A 19,838-nucleotide genomic window follows, 5' to 3' on the forward strand; every position below is an offset into this window, starting at 1 on the left:
AGCAAATATTGACATGCACTATCTCCAGCTCCATAAGTGTGGGATTGGTAGTGTTCCATTAGCTTAGGATCAACATGGAAAATTAATGTAAAATTATTTATATGTAATTAGATCAGTAAGTCATGTACAGTACTTAGTAGAAACAAGTAACTTTCCAAAAAAGTCCAATATGAAAGACCAGCAGCTTTGGCAAAACGCTTGATTAGGACTACATTTTAGAGGATTTAATGTCATCTACTTTGATTGTCAGACAGGTATCACAATGCATAACAGCAGCAGTTGTGTTTAGCATTATAAACTTTTCTTCTGGGCCAGTTTCAAAGCTTCAGTATAATTGAATTATTGTTTAGAAGGTACTATTTGTCCTGACCCCTCGTAAAAGTGTCCATCTGCCTTGATTACAGCACTAAGTGAGTCCATGCTGGCTTTGAACAGAGATGATGCCAGAATCTTTCATGAAAGTATCAGACACGGTAGAGTATCTTACAGTACTAGTTAAACTTACTGTATAGTTACCTCCTCTCATGGTACCATGGCTCATTCTTACATTAATTGATATGGCTTTTTCCCTTCAAATGTTTTTTATAATTTTTTTTTATATGCTTAATGCTTCTGCTTAAATTTGTAAACTATCTGTCAGGCTAGTAATGTCAGACTTGTAGTAGTTCCAAGCATGCATCTTACGTATTGACTACTGCTTTCAGTGCATGTGCTGAAGTGTACCCACAATACAAATCTAGTCTTCTAGTCAGTTCCTTGTAGTTTGATAGAAAAATGAACATATGTTGAACACATTTCTGAAAAGAAACATATAACTTTGTATCCCAGCTGGAGGCCCAAACTGGAATATAGAAGGTGAGACGGCATCCCAATTCCCATGTAGTTACATAGAGACTGTTTGCCTCCATGCCGCACATCATGGTTCTGAATGGTCCACTTCTCTGGTTGATTTTCGTAAACATGCCAGACTCATGAATGACCCATATCTCAATAGTACACAACACATGCCATTTAGTGGATCTCTGGTAGTTGACATGTCAGTTCCATTCTGGAATGAACCCCATCTTACTGGATCTAGATCTATTTTATGTGTCATACATTATTGTATTGACTTCAGTTATACATCATTCAGGAATGTTTGCACTGTGGTTCTGTAAACATATCAGACCCATTTCCAGTATCCATGTTCATGCGCTAAAACATCATGTGTATATTGTGCATAAGTGTTACCACAAAATATGTTCGGATTGCTATTCACTTTGAATTATTTCGAAATTTTATTGATTTTTTTTTTTTTAAGAATCCTTAAAGTCATGGTTGCCACTGTTTACTGATTCTAGATCAGAAAACTATAATAATGATAAGACCTGAGACTAATCCAAGACATGTAAATAACAGTCCAGTTCCATTTATGAGTATTGGTGCACCCTCATTTGGCAGACCTGATTCTTTCCTTGGTGACAACCTATTGCACTTAACACTAAAGGGAGGACATTTCTAATGTAGGACATTCCCCACTGACATGACTTGTTACTATAGCTTAAGATATTTCTTTTCCTTTGAGATATTGAAATTTTTCTGAGCTTTACAATAGTGATGCTAAAATGTGGCACAAGACATCCAATATGTTTCAGTTGATAGGCTTAAAAGGTATTAGATGTCTGTATGATGAGCCTTTGAGGGATTACAGCACACCGCCCTTACAATACCTCAGGATTACATTAACATGGCAAAGTACCACTTCACAGATATACGGTTTAGCATCCTATACCATAATCTAGTCTGAAAGGTAAGCACTTTGATACTGTTTAATTACTATATCTCTTTTCACTCCTCTAATTATTTTCTAAAAAACTATAGTATTTACAATTGTTTGGAAAATTATTGTAATTATCACCGGGATAAAACCACACAAATAGTTTTGGGACAACTCCAACCCACAGTATTTTGACTGATATGATTGATGACCATAATAAATAATTTCCAATGACGTCTGTTTTAAATTCAGCGGCTATGAAAATGTGGACGAGAAAAAAAGCCCTTGTGTTCTGATGGGAAGCACTGCATGGTGTCAAAAGCATGCCAAACTTTAAAGTCTTTAAATGCTGCAAACCTGAAATGTATTCATCCTTCATTTAGTGTTTGCAGTGATCATCTGATCTCACAGATGTCTTGGATAGGATGGAACAGAGTTGATATTTCTTTGCTTTCACCTATCCTGTCAGGATAGATCGAAGATCTTCCTACATTTTAACAAATAAGGGTGGATGTATGACAAACTTTTTAATGAATACTAGAAATAGTTTTCAAAGCTTGATTGCTAGATTGAGCTCAAGCAGAGATTTATCAAGCTATCAGGTACTCCAGAGCTACTGTAAATGTGTGTTTGTGTGTGCATTGGTTTTAACGACTGCCTCTCCTTGTCCAGCCTACCACCTGAGGAGAGAGGACACAGATTGGTTTGATAAACCAAGAGAAGGGCATCCTCAGAGCGGAGACATGTCAGACATGAGACAGGTGTGATCCATGCTCATAACATTCAGCTTCACCCCGTGATTCCTTTCTGATATCTTTAATATGTAATCCTGAAATGTTTTGTGGGATGAATTCTTTGAAATTGATCTCAGATGAAACTGGTCCCCTACGCCTTCCCTCATACTCGCATCAAGCTTAAGAGAGACATGAAGGACAACAGCGTGTCAGGTACAAGCCACAGACACAGAACACACAGATATATCGTACAAGGATTAGGCACACCGAGATGTTTTTTTATCTTTGTTTTTCTAATTAGGATTTGTTTGTTTATCTTTACTGCAGGGAATGGCCTTGGGATCCGTGTGGTCGGTGGGAAGGAGATTCCGGGGAGCCGTGGAGAGATAGGAGCCTACATTGCCAAGGTTGTACCTGGTGGTGTGGCAGAACAAACAGGGAAAGTTATAGAGGGTAAGAAGAGAATTAAAACACAAGGTCAAAGAGATAAATGGTGTTGCAAAAACAACAATTGTAATCATTTAAGGGTAGTGTATTCTGTTAGAAAGATTGCTGTCTAAATCAGTGAATTCCAGATGGAGATGTGAGAGGCTGGTCTGTCACATCTCATTCCCTGACGCATCACGTACCAACAAAGAAAACTCACCCTCTACAACAGTGGGCTGTGTTAGTCATTAGACTATATTTAGCATCATTATAGACACACTTACACAAAAAGGCCAACAAAGACAAACACACACACACACACACACACACACACAATGACAAGCTTCGTGAACCTTCAAACATCCCTACTTAATTCTTACTTCGGGTTAATAGAATTTTCTAATGATTGATATTCTGATGTTTAGACAGAGAAGAGCCTGAATATTCATGGTAATTCCCAGTTTAACAATATTTCTATGACAAAACAGGTTTTAGTTTCTCTCCTCAGTGGCAATTCCACCATAATGACTGCATACTACATTTATTTTAAGTCTGATATTTTTCTATGTTTTTTGTATTAAATCATTAAGATAGAAAAAGGTTAAACTGTGCTTTCTTTTATTGTGTGTTTACTGTGTTTTCTTTTATTAGTCATAATAACGAATTGAATAGTGGTCAAGCTGGCTGCCTGACTTTCGAGTGTGTGCTGAATTGTAACTATGCAAATATGTGTTTATGTTTTGCTGAGAAAGAATGGCAGTGGAACATGCCCTCAGGTGCAGTGTGAAATAAAGTGGGGGAGGATACGTATCATATATAAAGAACAGAGGGAATAATCTAAATAAGCACTGGCTTATGCAAAAAGGATATGCACTTATTAATTCAAGGCTGTACTGTCACAGCAGCCGGTGAGTTGCTTCCTAAACAGAAGTCCAAACTGAAGACCAGCTTTCAGCTGTGTAAGTGAGGCCTCTTATGGTTCTGGCCTTGGGTCGGAAGTGCCAGCTTGCTGTGAATTGATTTTTGTATATAATATCATTAATATACAAATTTTCATATTACCAATGAGACATTTTTTGATCTGTCGCAGTGCTTTTACCTTTCACATTTTTCAGTCTCTGTGTGAACCAAAACAAATAAGATTGTCTGCAATACTCTTTTTTTCATGCTGCTGTGCTGTGTGTGTAATTCTGTAATGATGCAAAGTCAAAGTCAACACATAAACCAATTTGAAAATATTACTCCTGCTATGTGGGCATGCACTATCCATACTGAATGTCTTGATATATAGAGATGAGGTCAAATGCATTTGCCCACAGGGTGAAACATATTGTCTGGGAACTGATAACATCATGCTGTCTCTGAATCTGCTCGCTTGCCTTTATCACACCACAGGAATGCAGGTGTTGGAGTGGAACGGAGTCCCTCTAATGGGAAAGACGTATGAAGAAGTGCAGTGCATCATGGGCCAGCCATGTGCAGAGGCGGAGCTCTGTGTGAGACTGTGAGTAACATCTGGCATCATTTATCCCTCTATTCCACTGAAACTCCTCCATGTTTAGTCTCAATATGGTGTCTGTGCACCCATGGACACCTTCTCTCCTCCCTCTTTTCCCTTCTACTCATTCCACACCCCTTCATCTGCCAAATATCACTCTGTGACTGATTACTGCTAAGATACACTGGTTCTTATTCCATTATAAATTTCCTGTATGGATCCAAACAGCGACCTTAATATGCTGTCTGACCCTGAGCACCCACAAGCCCTGGAGCACCATGTCCAGCTTAAGGCTGGTATGTACAAGGATTTGTTGATACGTCTGCATGCTTGCATGTGTCTGTGCACCTATTTCTCATAAATGCAACGTGCATTAGTGCTCACGTTTGTCTCAGTAGGTGGGCAGCGTTCCCCTGGTGTGGATCCTAAGCAGTTAGCTGCAGAGCTGCAGAAGGTGTCCCAGCAGCAGACTCCCGGTATGGCTGGGACAGGAGTTGGACCTGGAGGTTTGGGAGTCCTCTCTGCATTGGAGCGCTCTGCCCTCCTCCACTCGGGTCCTGGATCAGCTGCCTCAAGTGGGGTGCCGAGCCCCGGCCAGCCTGCGTCACCTGCCATTAACAAGAAACAGCGACACAAGGTACACTTGTTAGCATGCTTCCTGATGGCTCATCTCAGATACACTTAAAAAAATAAAAAATACTCAAGAGTGTGTCAGAGGAAAGATAAATGATGTACAACTGGTTCAAATGTCAGAGGTTGATGCATTGTCTGGCATAAATCTAGGGGATATAGTCTGAGTGAATAACATTATGAATCGGTTTTAAACTGCAGCCTGAGGAACTGGGATTCATCAAGCACCTTGGCTGCTGTGATTTGATTAGTTCTACATCACAAGTGGAAGTTGCACGAGAAGGTCAAATGGTGTGACTGTGTTCATCATCAGGGAGTGAAGGGACAATTATACAGGAACAAGAAAGCAGCGTGGTACGGTGCATAACCTTGAGAATAGGTTCCTTTGCAAATGAAATTGGTGATACATTAGGGCTGGTCAGTAAATCAAATTTTTAAAGGTGTGTCAATATATTTTCAAACGAGATATAGGACTGAGCTCCTGGGGACAGGCTAACCGAGGCAGCTAATGAATGGTGTAGAGCCACGTGTAAGTTTACACTTTAGAGCAAGTAATTGGCGAAGTAATGAAGAACAGAGCAAATTGACTGGGTTGAGATAGAGACGCACCGGCAACCGGAATTGAAACAAGGCACTAACCGCAGCACGTCAGCCTGTGTTGTTGAAAACAACTGAAGGAGCTTTCTGGAGATGAGCCTACTTTTATTTGATACAAGTCATTTATTTTATGTAATTTACATGTTTGGCAGGTGTACATCTTTAAACCGGGAAGGAAACCCTGGATTTTGCAGTTCATTTTAATCACAGTCTGTTTTAATAAAATTGCATGTGACATCTAACGTGGCTTTGACTAACCTAAAAATACTGAGATATGATTTTTAGTCCATGTGGCCCAGCCCTACAATATATGCATATTTCCCTAATTATATCCAAACATATGCATATCGAGTACAAATGATGAAATACAAGAAATAGATTTGTCCTTAGGAAAGGCTTTTTTTTTTTTTTTTTAAACTGATGTCTAAGTACAAAATGGATTAACCTTCTCAAACTTCACTGGAGGACTTTTCCAGTAAATTACACCCCTCAGATAGTCAAATCTCTCCTGAGGCTCATAGAGCCAGAGAGAAATCTTGGCATCTTCTCTTCAAGGACAATCCATTCATCTACTGTATATACTGACAAAATATACTTCAGCATAATCCCACAGTAATAGCTGAAGTCTGTGATGAACTTTTCTTTGTGACCTGGTCAAGTTTGTCATTATTTTCTGTGTTTGTTTAACTAAACATTTAGCAAACAATTTGTAACCATTGCATCCCTCCTTCCTTCTTTTGTGTTTCCTTTTTTAGCCAACAGAGTCAATGAAGACACCTCATCCCATCACAGGAGAAATTCAGGTAGAAGAATATATTCAAAATTTAACACCGAATTATTTTTTTAGCTGCAACCAAACAAGGACTCAGCCAAACATAGAGCCTCCTATCCATTCTTCCTCCCCCCCCCCCCCACAGCTCCAGATCAATTATGACAGAAACCTCGGAAACCTGATCGTCCACGTCCTGCAGGCTAGAAACCTGGCCCCGAGGGACAACGATGGCTACTCCGACCCTTTTGTGAAGGTCTACCTCTTGCCTGGGAGAGGGTGAGCTCTGAGTGTGTTTGAGTGTTCGATAATGTCTGGTCTGTGTCTGTCTTTATGCTTTCGTGTCTGTCTTGTTTTCTCTCCCCCTGTTTTTTTTCTGACTTGTTATTGACTGTGCTGTATGGAACTGACTAACTACTTTAGTTTGTTTGAGAGAATGACACAGGACATGATGATATGAGGCAGTCATTTGTGCTGTAATTTGATTCAATTTGGTTCAGTCTGTAGGAATAAATGGATGGGTGTTTTAGACTTTTCACAAAGCTGCAAGAGGAGACTCTTTGCCATATTGACAGATAATAATAGGTTGAAATAGGATGGTTATTGAGAGTCTATGTAACTGTCTTTCTTACGCTGTCCTTTTTTGACTGAATGAGTATTTTGGTATTGCCCTCGACTTCCTCGTATCCCTGTCTGCTCCACTATCTTCCCAAGAGAAGGTGAATAGCAAGAGAAAGGATCGATATGGCCTTTATCTGCTCTGTAACAATATCTGTTCTAAGATAATGACCTGTTTATGAGATTATACGACCTCTCTACCTACATGCTGTATAGGTTGGAGCTGAAAGCTCATCGAGGGCACTTTAGTTCCTCTGCTGCTTCATTTGAAGAGTATTTTGAAATGCATTTGTCTGACATTAGTGGTAGAGTGCACCGTCACCGTATCTCAACAGCAGTTCAGAACAGTGAATAATTCATTCACCTATGAGCCAGTAATCACTGGGAGGTTTTATTGGTCTTGCGTCGCATCTATTGTTTGGGCACAAAAACAGTAATACACCCTGCAGAGAATATTGATTGCCTCAGCTCTCTATCCTTTACTGCCTTTTCTTTGAGGTCTCTGGGCTTCTCTGACTGTTTTTTGTGTTTTTGCTTTTCTTGTTTGTGATATCTGCCCTCCTCTTCCTCTTCTGGACTCCCTCAGCCAAGTCATGGTTGTCCAGAATGCAAGGTAGTGTGGTGCTGATCTTTGCTTTTAGTTGGTGTTATGTTTTTTTTTTCTGTAAATTATGTCTCCAAAGTGGTTTTCCATCCCTTTGTTGTGACCTTTGTTGTTCGTCCAATTATCTGCTCTATTTCACAGTGTTTAAGAACTCTTCTATCATTGCATTTTCTCGCCATGCCTCTCACATTTAACTCTCCTTGGTGTCTATCTCTGAGGCTATTTTTTAATTTGTAAAAGCATCTCAGTCAAAACAAACAATAAAAAAAACCAACAACGTTTCAATTTGTTTTTGATGTCTTCGCAACGGGAGATTTACCATTTTACAAGCATCTATTCAGTCCATTTGCTGATTATATCACAGTTTGGTGAATGTTTGCCATAGGATAAAGCAGGGAAGACATTGTTTTTACCTCTTACTGACAACCGATCATTCTTAATGTCATGAATTATCAGTGCTGAAAACAAGAGACGGACCAAGTATGCCCAGAAGACCATGAACCCTGAATGGAACCAGACTGTCATCTACAAGAACATTCATTTGGAGCAGGTACTGAGCACACACACAAATCCTCACACAATCTTTGCTTGTTCAGTCCCTGTATGTGCTTTTGGGCAACGTAGATGTCTCATACTCCTTTAATACAAGGATTCTGTCGTCATGCCATGTCCCCAGGGCTGTTCTCAGTATCCCTATACAACCTCTTATCAGCTCTCATGTTAACTCATGTTAACAACCCGCGTTTGTGTTCTCACACGCAGTCTCAGCACAGACAGCCTAACAGTATGTTATTGTAGAGTGATGGGTAATCATGTGTGTGTGCTTGTCTGTCACTGTGCAAGTGTTACTGGGTGTGTGGGTGCACGTGTTCATTCTTGAGCATCTGTGTTTGTTAGGAGCATGTTTGTTACAAAGACACCACCACAGCCTTAAAAATACTGCTGTATTTGTATGTTTCCACCTCCACCCACATGTTTCTACATGTTTCTATATGCACACAGGTACAGTATATGCAAAAACACATGCACATTTTCCTGCAACAAATCAAATGTAAACCTTTTCCCTAACTCATTAAATGATCCTCCTAATTTGTTGTCTTTAATTTACACACAACACATTCAGTGTTTCTTTTACACTTCCTCCAGCCACGTGCACTTAAACACAGGCTCGCACACACACATTCCTTTCCCTCACGCATATATATGCAAACAAGAAGCCTCATCATCATATGTGACCCTCTCTCCTCTTCCTCCCTCTTTCTTTTCAGTTGAAGAAGAAGACGTTGGAGGTGACAGTGTGGGATTATGAAAGATCCTCCTCCAATGATTTTCTTGGAGAAGTGAGTGCATTTGGAAATCCGAATCTCATGTCTAAAAATGTCAAATTCATTTAGCATTTATCTCACACAAAAGGTTTCTGCTGCTTTATTTCTTTGATGAACCAGCTTTTCTCAAAGCAACCTAATAATGTTAGCCTTATCTCTTCCCACTCACAAACTCTGATGTCAAGCTTGGCTTCATGTCTGTTAGTCTTTATAGGCAGCAGTCCTATTTCCTTACAATTGTTTTGAAAATACACACTTTGTGAGACTTCATGTGTACTTTCAGACAAATTCCGCTCCTTGTTTCTTGTATCGATTTTTTTCTACCTGTTGTACTTGAATGTTTGGTTTCATTTTAGTGTTTAGTGTCTTTTTTTTTTTTTATGTCTCTCATTTTTACTCTATATTTATTCTGTCTCAGGTGCTGATTGACTTGTCGAACACAGCTCAGTTGGACAACACTCCTCGCTGGCTGCCTCTGAATGAACAGAGTGAAAGCATTGAACACAGCAGAGCCCACCATGCCGCCCAAGGACCACCAGGGTCAGGTCCGGGTCATTGTCAGGGACATAGCCAAAGCCTGAGCCATATGTCGGGATCTGGACAAGGTCATGGAATGGGACAGGGTCAAGGAACAGGGCTGGGAAATGGGAGTCATGATTCACCTAAAAACTCGGTAATCAAGAGCAGAAGTCATGGAATCTTCCCCGATCCGGCCAAAGGTAAAAGACAAATCTCATCTGTGTCTTTATAACAGATCCTCAGTTTCCACCAGTTTATTCTATGTGACAAGTTTGATGATCATGACACTGATATTATTACTATTGGTAGGTATCCATAATCATATCTTGACAACTGTAATTACACTACATGTGCTTATCAACTGCTGCATGGCACAATCAGGGCCGCTATGGAGCAGAAAATATGAAATAGACTTTAACAGAGTGTAGATCATTTTAAGCTACAGTTTTCTCTCCAGCAGTCACAACCCTTCATTTCATCATCCCGTAGATATACAAATGATCCCTCTGGAAAAGTCACACAGCAGCCCAGGCAGCTCCAAGTCTTCCTCCGACGGCCAACTGCGCTCCCATGGCCCCTCCCGCAGCCAAAGCAAGAGCAGCGTCACTCAGGCCCACCTTGAGGATGCTGGGATAGCCATTGCTGCTGCCGAGGCTGCCGTGCAACAGTCCCGCCTGCAACCAAGTAAATCCTGCCCCTACCCGTGAAACACTTCCTGCGACATGCTTCCTTTTTCCCGTGCATGCAAGCTTTGTTGAGATTGTTTAATGAAAACCTGAATTGCTGTGCATTCACCTCCTTAACATTCTGCCTTTGCCTTCTGCTCGCCTCATCTTACTTTTTCTCTTCTGGTCAATAATCTTAGTGGTATTGCAGCTTCCTTCAAGTTAAATTAATCCTCCTACCAATACAGTCACTAATCAAAATGCAAGGCATATGAAAAAAGGAAATAACTGTGATATATTAAAACCGAAACTTGCTGTAAAATTATTATTTTGTAACTCTAAAATGTAATATATATATATATATATATATAATTCTGGCACATTCGGTGCACTAAATAGTTCAAATATAGTATTTGAAATTTTCCATCAGTTTAATATTTTTGCTGCCTATTTTTTTTTTTTTTAAAGTAGTACATAAAGTTGATATATCACTGTGAGTTATTAACACAGCAGAGTCTAACAACTTAAAGCAAAACTGAAAAATAGATGCATTTAATCAGCTCCAAAATGAAAGACCCAGACCCCTCTGTTTCCACTCAGTGTGCATGTGCCAGTCTCACGCATATGGTTTCTACAGAACCCCAGTGTGGACATCTCCAACCCCAGTATAGAAACCAAGCTGGGATGGCAGTCCCTCACATTCTGTCTTCCTATATTAACACGATTTTAACAACATCCATTGATGTTTATGTATAATCCTCAGTTAAAGAGTAATGTTGTAATTCCTCTCTCAGATAAATCAGCCCAGTGTCTGAGCTATTTAAGCATGCAGTTGCAGATACCCTTGCTACTGTTTCCTGGCCGCTGAGTACTTTGTGGTACTGCAGTATCGCTACGTAGTGCATGTGTGTGTCATATGAATGAACCCCTCAGAAATGTCGCACACGCACACACACACACACACACACAAACAAACACACAGCGGCACACACTGGTATGGCCCACAGTCTTCCCACCCTGCCCAGTCCTTTCCCATTCCTGCTGCCTAAAACAAATGTGAGAGTGACCCAGTCAAACCAGGAAACAGAGAAACACCAAGAGGTTTCAAAAGCCAACTGGAGGCTCACTCTGCACTCACCGGCCAATGAGAGTAAAGCGGTCAGCTAACCATGAGAGGAGCAGAAGTGTCAAGGGAAGGTGAGGCAACGTAGGAAAATTGTTCAATATGAATATATGAATAAATACTATTCACCTTAAAAAAAAAAAAAAAAAACATTATTCCATAAAAGTAAAAACTAAAACATAGATAAACAAAATTAAGTCTGCCAAACAACCAAATGTGTAAATAATGAAGTGATAAATTAATTAAGATATTTCTTATTGAATGATACTTATGTGTCTGTGAATGTCGAAGAGTGTGGGTTTGTTTTTATTTACAAATTTTTGTGTTGCTTTTGTTGTTGATTTCATTTCATTTTCCTGGTTAGAATTCTCAGCTATCGCTTTTCAGTAACAGATTGTGTTTCAAACCTAATTTTCACATTCCCTCATGCGCTTTCATTCTGTTTGGGCATAATTCAATAGCAGCCAAGAACAAATAATTAAGTCTGTTTTCATGTGTGAATTAAACTTAGTGACCTTCACTTTATTCTGGTGAGCAGATTTGCTGTGGATTAACTGAGGTTACACACTGTACTGCTAAATGCAAGGACATACTGTCATCTGCACTGATATGCTGTTATGGGATGCGTTGTCAAAGTGACAGACAGTGAGTGATGGCTGTGAGTGTTGAGTGGTTCAGCACATGTCTTGGACTTGCATGCATGTGTGGCAAAAGCTGTATCAGTGAGTATTTTCCTGTAACGGACGGACGGACGGACGGACGGACGGACAGACAGACAGACAGACAGACAGACAGACATTCCCTCAGCATCATTCTCAGTCTTGCCGCCCACAGGACCAGGACACCGGTTGGGTGACGTCTCTGGGTCAGTGGTGCTGTCTGCCCCGAGTCTGGTTGGAGATACATATGGAGGTCTGGATGGTGAAGAAGGGGCGGGCACTGGAGTGGACAGTGCCATTTTCCAAGTGCCACGCATGTAAGACCTTTTGTGACTCACTTTCAGCACAGTATGCATCCAGTAATACTTAAGGCTGACTGTCATGCATGGTGATGATGTCACATTTTTGTCAATAAAGAAGTTCTCACATATTTTTTTTCTCAGTGGTAAGACTATTCCTAACGGCACAGACAAAAACCAACTGGGGACCGCAGAAAACGAAGGCAAGTTCCAGAAATGTCTTTGTTTTCAGACGTTTTCTTTCTTAGCTGTATGTCTCCCCCTGTTGGCAATTGTTTATAATGTCATTTCCCCCCCCCCCCCCCCCCCCCCATTTTTATCCAGTCACTTATTTAACCACCTTTAAACTGTATTTTTATGAGGTTATTGAATTGTGTAGTCAAATGTTCAGTAAATTGCATATTGTCAGTGAGCAACATTAACCCAGTTATAACTTAATGCATGGCTTGGGATAAGTGAAGAGAAATGGATGTCACACTTTCCTACCTGCTGTCATAACTATATCTACATTTCATGTAGCTCAGGTGTCATGATGCCTCTCTTCCATCTCTAGTTTCAATTTGTAACAAAGAGCCCAAGGTCATTTTAGGCTGTAGCCTGGCAGCTGTTACATAGATGAGGGTCAGTAGGTCATTTCCATGGTGCCTGACAACTCATTTACCACATTCACCTCAACTTGTCTGATAAAACTCTTCAACCTAATTATCTCTAAAGACAACTAACAGTCGATAAGACCCATGTGAAACTGCAGAGATGTTCCCTGACCTGGTATCACTCTGCTGAGAGCTCAGGTTTAGTGATGCATAATTGTTAAATAATTCAGATAAGCTTTAGTGACACTAGGAGTACATGCTTTTCTGTACAGCTGTAACAATCTGCCTGCAGGTACCAAGTGAAGGGTTCAGTGAGTGAAATAAAGAAATATAGAAATCTAAACTTTAATTTAAAATCACTGGTTATTTCACTCTTGTTTTTAGGTGGTAAAACACAAGTCATGGGGGAGATCAAGGTTGCTCTCAAAAAGGAGGTGAAGACAGAAGGGGACCAACTGGTCTTGGAGATCCTTCAGTGCAGAAACATCACGTACAAGTTCAAAAGCCCGGACCACCTACCAGGTCTGGAAGAAATGTGTATTTGTGTGCATGCATAAGTGTCTACTGTACGCATGTGTTGCATTGTTATTATCTTTAAATAGTTTTCATTTCCCCGAATTCATATTGAAAATGTATTTAATTTGCTTCCAGACCTGTATGTGAAGCTGTATGTTGTGAATGTTGCGACTCAGAAGAGGATCATCAAGAAGAAGACCAGAGTTTGTCGACATGACCGGGAGCCCTCTTTCAACGAGACCTTTAGATTCCCCCTCAACCCAACCGGACACTCCATACAGGTACACGCAAATGAGTTGAACAGTGAGAGATTTGTCTGTGTCAACTTGTCAAACATGAACGTGATGTCTCCTACAGTACTGCTCTACTGGATATTGTAACTCATTTGATAGCAACCCAGTATCACTCCAAAACATTTAATACATCCTTCAGTCCACTCGATGGTACCCCCGTCAGTGTCACAGTATGCCTTGCTGAGGCATGAGACGTATGTGGTTCAGGCACCAAAACCCACGTGGTTAGGTTTTGGAAAAGATCATGTTTTAGTTAAATGTGACACGGTCACATTTTGGTTAGGCTTAGGCACCAAAATTACTTGGTTAAGGTTAGGAAAAGATCAGTGTTTCGATTAAAATAAGTAATTTTCCGTAAGTACATTTATGTTACATTAATCTTGTACTATATATATAAATGTACAGCATCTCAGATTGTAGATATCCCACATGCAGATTACAGACCATATCAGAGAATCGCATTGTACAGTGTGATGTTTATATAATATACAAAGATATCAGATGCAGAATATATCTAAATACAATATACAGTATAAAATATATATATAGTACAAGATTACAAGGTAATATACAGGCAGATCTGTAGCACTGTCTCCGAGGCCAGTAGTGACTTTCCCCAGCCATAAATTCCATACACAAAAGCAGTGGTTTTTTTCACAAGTGTTTGTACAGAATAGAAATCTAGACTCAGTCTTTACATGATTGTATATGAACCACAAAAGACCTGTTTTCTGGCGTTTTTTGTACGAAGAGTAAATTATGATCAGATTTGAGAAAAAAAAAGATTGTATTGTAAACTATGGCTAAATTTTTATCCAGTTAATGTTAAGATGAATTGATATTACCAGCTTGTACAAAAGACGTAAGAAGAGGTTGTTCAAGGCGTTCGCTTTCACTACTTTGCACTCCCTAGAAATTAACTGTAATTAGTGTATCAGTAAATGTTTTTTTTTATGTTAAAAATATGTTAAATATGTTACATTGTATACACTGTGTATATTACTAAAAATAAATCCACATAGACTTTTGTTTTCCCAGACAAATCTAAATCTAAATGACGTATCTGCAAACAGCTGGGCAGGCCATGTTAATGGTTTACAAAGCATTCGATAGAAATATTTTAAGGGTTATTTGGGTTTCGATTACTTGAGTACATGTGCACCATTCCGTACAAGAAAGTCCAGAAGAGGACGTGAGTGAAAAGGCCTCCGATGAGGCCTCCGGCGAAGAGCTTAAATCATCTCCTCATATTTTGAGCAACCGGTTGTAAAGTGGGATTGCCACGATATTCATAGTGAATTTCTGTGGTTGATCTTGCATGTTCATTATAAAGTGGACTGTACATACGGATTTAAAGTACCAGGCAACTGTGACCTTACATTTAATATTTAAATTTTAGACTTAAATGTAATATTTAAGGTCACCAGTTTTTTTGGGTGAAAGCTCTGTGTTTGTTCCATCCAGCCACCGCTGACCTCCTTAAAGCTTAGCTCTCCTTTTACTTCATCACATGGTTTCCTTCATTGACCCTTGTGTACTTTTCGTGCGGAGGCGGACAAAACGTGACACCGTACCCTCTGGTGAGCCGACGGGTGTATTACACGCTTTGGCCTGATTAATACAGTTTTCCATTATTTTTTAATCGTAAAACACGCTGATTGGCTTAATACTGATAGAAATGGAGCGACACTTGCAAGCTAGTTCAGGCAGGTGAGCTGCTCCCCTCTGCACCATGTGACATGCCTCATTCTCCATAATCATCTAACAATTTGGCAGTCCATTTAAGTTGCAAAGATTTTCCCATCTGACCTCTTTGCTTGTCAATAACGCTGCTGCCGTGTTTGTTTGTTTCAGTTAAACATTTAGAGTGAAATAATCTTACATCTCCAAAACATCTGGAGAAATGTACAGTAAACAAATCTTAAGTCTGAAAGTGGGCAGTTTTATGAACTGCTCTGTTGGGAGATTTAACCACCTCCTAGTGGGCTCACTATATGAACATCTAAAAGTAACATTAGTGTTTTCAAAAGAGTAATTCTGCACAGACTGCTCTCATATTTATCAACTCCTTTTCTAACTGATACCAAAGGAGAAATGGATGGAAAATTACAATAAAACTATTGAAGTAAAACTATAAATATGTTTATTAATAGCCTTATTCGTAACAACTAGCCACTGGCCTTTGCCTTAGTTATACTCAATAAAATGCGTTTTACTAGGCCACTTTTTAAGGTGGAAAGGTGCAAGAGTTAGCAAAGCACAAACCCTAACAATCAGATGACAACAGTGTGACAAATCATTTTCCTCCTTTCCACTGTACTTGCAGCTTTTCTTGGTGTCTAACGGAGGGAAGTTCATGAAGAAGACCTTGATCGGGGAAGCCTACATCTGGCTTGACAAAGTGGACATGAGGAAGCGAGTGGTCAGCTGGCACAAGCTGTTCGTCAGCTCCACTCTGACCAACCCCTGAGCACCACACCAAAAACATGCAGTGGAAGGTGAATACACAGTGTAGAGTTCAGAGATATGAGCTGACAAAAAGATGAGTAAGAGCAAAATAAGATTCATTTAATTTACCTCCTCAGTTTCTAAGTCATAAGAGGAAGGGAAATTTGTGCTAATGACATAGCAACTGTATCAGTCCAACACTGCCAGCACACATATCCACCTCCTCCCATGTCGAGTCTCTGCGGACTAACGGACTTTGCTTGTAGGATGCAAACATGGAAACACCAAGGAAGACACTGACTGACACTGAACAGCAATATGGCTTTGAGGGCAGTGATGTCTTTCTAACCATGGTACCTATTCTACAATCTACACAAGACATTTTTGTTTTGCTGCTGCGCGACTGAGCTAAACATATCTAAAAGAGGGAGAGATGAACAAAACAGAATCATGATTTGTATTTTCTTCACATGAGAGTCATTGTTGTGATGACTGTGACGTGTGTGGACATCAGTAGTCTGGAAATGTTAAATGAAGAAGGAATGCATGATGATTTTTTTGTATGATAGTCTTTCAGTTTTATGTAAAAAGACAAAAAAAAAATATCACAGCCTATGTAGAACTGAGTCAGACAGTTGACCTTTGCAATGGGATGAAGATTAAATGTACAGCATCTCAGATTGTAGATATCCCACATGCAGATTACAGACCATATCAGAGAATCGCATTGTACAGTGTGATGTTTATATAATATACAAAGATATCAGATGCAGAATATATCTAAATACAATATACAGTATAAGAGTTGTTCTCTTGTCACTAGAATATATATGAGAAGATATAGACAAATGGACTTTGCTAGATTGAGGCTGTGGGTGGCGCACTGACAATCCAGAAATCTATGGTGTAGGCAGTCTTAATAACTATTATGTGAATGTGGACCTATGTGAGCTCAAGGATGTTCATGATCATGTTCAATAGCTCCTTTGGTCCTCTGGGAAAGGAAAAAAAAAAAAAACCCTCAAGGTCAACATCCAGTGACTATATCACTAGGATGGTGTTGTAGGGCAGGTTAGACTTACAAGAAAGACGAACAGCATCTGAGGCCTACAGCACATTCTGTGCTGGATGTTGCAAGACAACTGTAGAGGACGACAAGAGTTCATCACGTCTGTGTCACGTGTGCAGCATTTTACTTTCAGGCAGTTGTAGTGGCTCAGAGTGAGCTGATATGTCTCTCCGTGTAGCCCTTCATGTCATAACACTGTCGGTATGGACGTGTAGTTCAAACAAGTTGTGTCAAAACCATACGTAGATCTGCAACTGTCATTACCTCAGTGTGGCAGCTCTACTGTCTGCGTGTTAGTGAAAGCCCTCCGGTCTGAGTTTTACCTGAAAATAGTTTCAAAATGAAGATAAAAAAAAATACTCCTGCTTGTCCAATGTCGAGGTTCCTCTGTGTGTCCGGCTGTGCTGTAAAACACTACATTGTTTTGTGTCAGTGACTCCCGTTACAACACAGTGAACCAGCCTCTTTCACTGCCTGTGACCGAAACACTCACTCAGGCCTGCTGGGGTTCAGTCATGCTTAGAGTCAGAGGAACACATGGGGCCGAGTCTCAGTACAAACAGCGTGAGCAGGTGACCCATGTATTCATGTGGATTCATCCTCATGTTTTGCCACCATATCTACAGAATGAAAAAAAAAAGTGACCCTCAGAACTACTGTCAATGTATTTAGGCATATCACAGGGCTGATGCAACTGTTCAGTATAAAACACTGGAGGTAACAAACACTGAGAACAAGATGTCACTTATCACTAATATGAATCTTATTGCAGAGGGAAACAAAAAGAGAGTACAACAAGGAACATGGTTGATTTGTCAATATTGATAGTTATTTTGCTGTGCCAACCTTGATTATTTTTAAATTCTTGATTTATTTATATTTTATTTCAGACACATTGGTTCTTTTGAAGTAATTCTATGCAACATATGTGTTTGGAACCATTTGTGTTTTTGGAATTTAAATGTTTTATCTGTGAATATATGTTCTTAAAATATGTCTTATAAGAAAATATCTTTTAATTTGTACATCGCTGAAAGAAAATAATAAATATATTGATTTTTTTACTGATTTTAATATATATGTCGATGTTAACAGCTGTTAGCATCTACATGGAGCTTGTGCACTTTATTATTACAGTGTTTATTTTGTCGTCTCATTTTGACCGTCATGACATGCAAGATTACGTGTTCTGTGTTTCTGCACTGAAAAGAGCTGAGTCATGATGTATGTGGTGGCAGAAAATATCGTGGTGTGCATTTTGTATCTATGTGGTAAAAGAAAAACATGCAGACTCGATGGGGTTCCTGAACACAATGCACAATCTGGGGGTCGAAACACCCGTAACTACATCATGCTCATAGTGTACTTAAGAGTTTGTGTACACAGTACAGTAAATAAGACATAGTATCTCAACGCTCAGTCATGACTGTTTAACCCCTCGTGTTTCATTAGACTTCCTTCAAGCTAAATACTGTTTGTTTAGATCAGCTGTTGCCTGTAATTGTGAAACCATTCATTTGTCGTTGTTCTGAGGGGTGTGAATGTGACCCAAGTTGTTTGACGTGTGTACATAAAGTGTTTATTTTCTACAAAGATTGAATGTTTATATTGTCTGAAGTTTGAGCATGTGAGTGTTGAAAAAAAAAAAAAAAAAAAAAAAAAAATCACAAAAGACTTATAACTGTACAGCAATGCGTGTCTATAGTTGTATAAGGGGAGTTGACTGTGTAATCAAAACATGTGCTGTCAACCAATGACTATCTGTGCAACTATGTCCCGTAAACTGCTGAAACAACACAAAGGGAAAAAAAAAAAAAAAAAATCTATCCAACTTCAATAGTTGTCTGAAACTTTATGTTTTGGATGTTGCATGTTTTGTTGATGGTTTGTCAGTATATTTTGCCTAAATATTCTGTTTAAAAAGAGAGAGAATATGTATAGATTTATCTGTATGCTGAGTGTAAAGAAATATGCTAGTAAAATTGTCTTGTTTTTCACTCAGTGTAAAAACAAAGCATATAATGTTATGGTTTTGTGGTTGTACACAGGATGTGTTGAGATATGCAAATTGTGCTGTAAAAAAAAATCAGCGTTTCCCCTGAGTCTAAAGAATAAATATTAAGAAGAGCTATATTGCACAGCCAGAGTTGAGTTTGGTTTATGTTTTCAATTATGAAACTGAGCCCTGAAGAATGTAAACTGAAAAATGTTATTCTCGCATGAGAACTAAATAACTGTTTTGATCATAATAGACCTTGCTCGGTCAGCCTGTAGCCTTGTGTTTCACTTTCTTCCTTCTTTTTGGAGCCGTTTAATCGTCATTTTTTAATGAGGCCTGCTCAAGGGCAAGTGCTTTTCATTGTTTACCCTCTGCTTTCTGTGGACCTTGCATTCTTGCTCTGCAATTAGCCACTCACAGTTATGCACAAGTTGACAATTTAGTAGCCTGGTAATACCGGACCTAAATTCACTCCATGAATATCTGGATCTGGCCAAACTCCATTGAGGATTGTTTCCAGTCGTTACGTTGTAATGGACGTTGACCTCTGGTTCATTTTAAAACTACAGCCTTTCGTCAATCTGCATTGACCACCACATGACATATGTTGTGCACCGAAACTCACCGAGCTGTAAATGACGATGACCCTTCCCCAATATGAGCAGAGTGCAAAGCCACGTCAGTGAATGACCACTGCA

The 19,838-nt window shown here is 39.5% G+C and overlaps 1 protein-coding gene across 7 annotated transcripts in view; it reads left to right on the forward strand.

Moving 5' to 3' along the window:
* The window catches only part of pclob (piccolo presynaptic cytomatrix protein b), a 62,625-nt gene extending 43,346 nt beyond the window's left edge, over positions 1–19,279 (forward strand). For 3 of the 7 annotated variants that reach the window (XM_069162162.1, XM_069162168.1, XM_069162163.1), the window contains exons 18-37: positions 405–473; positions 829–855; positions 2,429–2,517; positions 2,628–2,703; positions 2,818–2,943; positions 4,312–4,420; positions 4,643–4,710; positions 4,810–5,051; positions 6,397–6,444; positions 6,559–6,689; positions 7,615–7,641; positions 8,089–8,182; positions 8,901–8,972; positions 9,376–9,676; positions 9,966–10,160; positions 12,099–12,240; positions 12,367–12,425; positions 13,200–13,337; positions 13,467–13,612; positions 15,951–19,279. In XM_069162162.1, coding sequence (XP_069018263.1) covers positions 405–473; positions 829–855; positions 2,429–2,517; positions 2,628–2,703; positions 2,818–2,943; positions 4,312–4,420; positions 4,643–4,710; positions 4,810–5,051; positions 6,397–6,444; positions 6,559–6,689; positions 7,615–7,641; positions 8,089–8,182; positions 8,901–8,972; positions 9,376–9,676; positions 9,966–10,160; positions 12,099–12,240; positions 12,367–12,425; positions 13,200–13,337; positions 13,467–13,612; positions 15,951–16,094 — 2,303 coding nt within the window. In that variant the 3' untranslated portion in view covers positions 16,095–19,279. The remainder of the gene's footprint in view (positions 1–404; positions 474–828; positions 856–2,428; positions 2,518–2,627; positions 2,704–2,817; positions 2,944–4,311; positions 4,421–4,642; positions 4,711–4,809; positions 5,052–6,396; positions 6,445–6,558; positions 6,690–7,614; positions 7,642–8,088; positions 8,183–8,900; positions 8,973–9,375; positions 9,677–9,965; positions 10,161–12,098; positions 12,241–12,366; positions 12,426–13,199; positions 13,338–13,466; positions 13,613–15,950) is intronic. The other 4 variants (XM_069162164.1, XM_069162165.1, XM_069162166.1 and 1 more) reach the window with 4 other exon arrangements.
* The last annotated feature ends 559 nt before the right edge of the window (positions 19,280–19,838 follow it).

Source organism: Embiotoca jacksoni, unplaced genomic scaffold (assembly GCF_022577435.1).
Source record: "Embiotoca jacksoni isolate LCO1_2020_lvr unplaced genomic scaffold, fEmbJac1.0.p SCAF_3, whole genome shotgun sequence".
In the NCBI taxonomy this organism is placed as follows: domain Eukaryota; kingdom Metazoa; phylum Chordata; class Actinopteri; family Embiotocidae; genus Embiotoca; species Embiotoca jacksoni.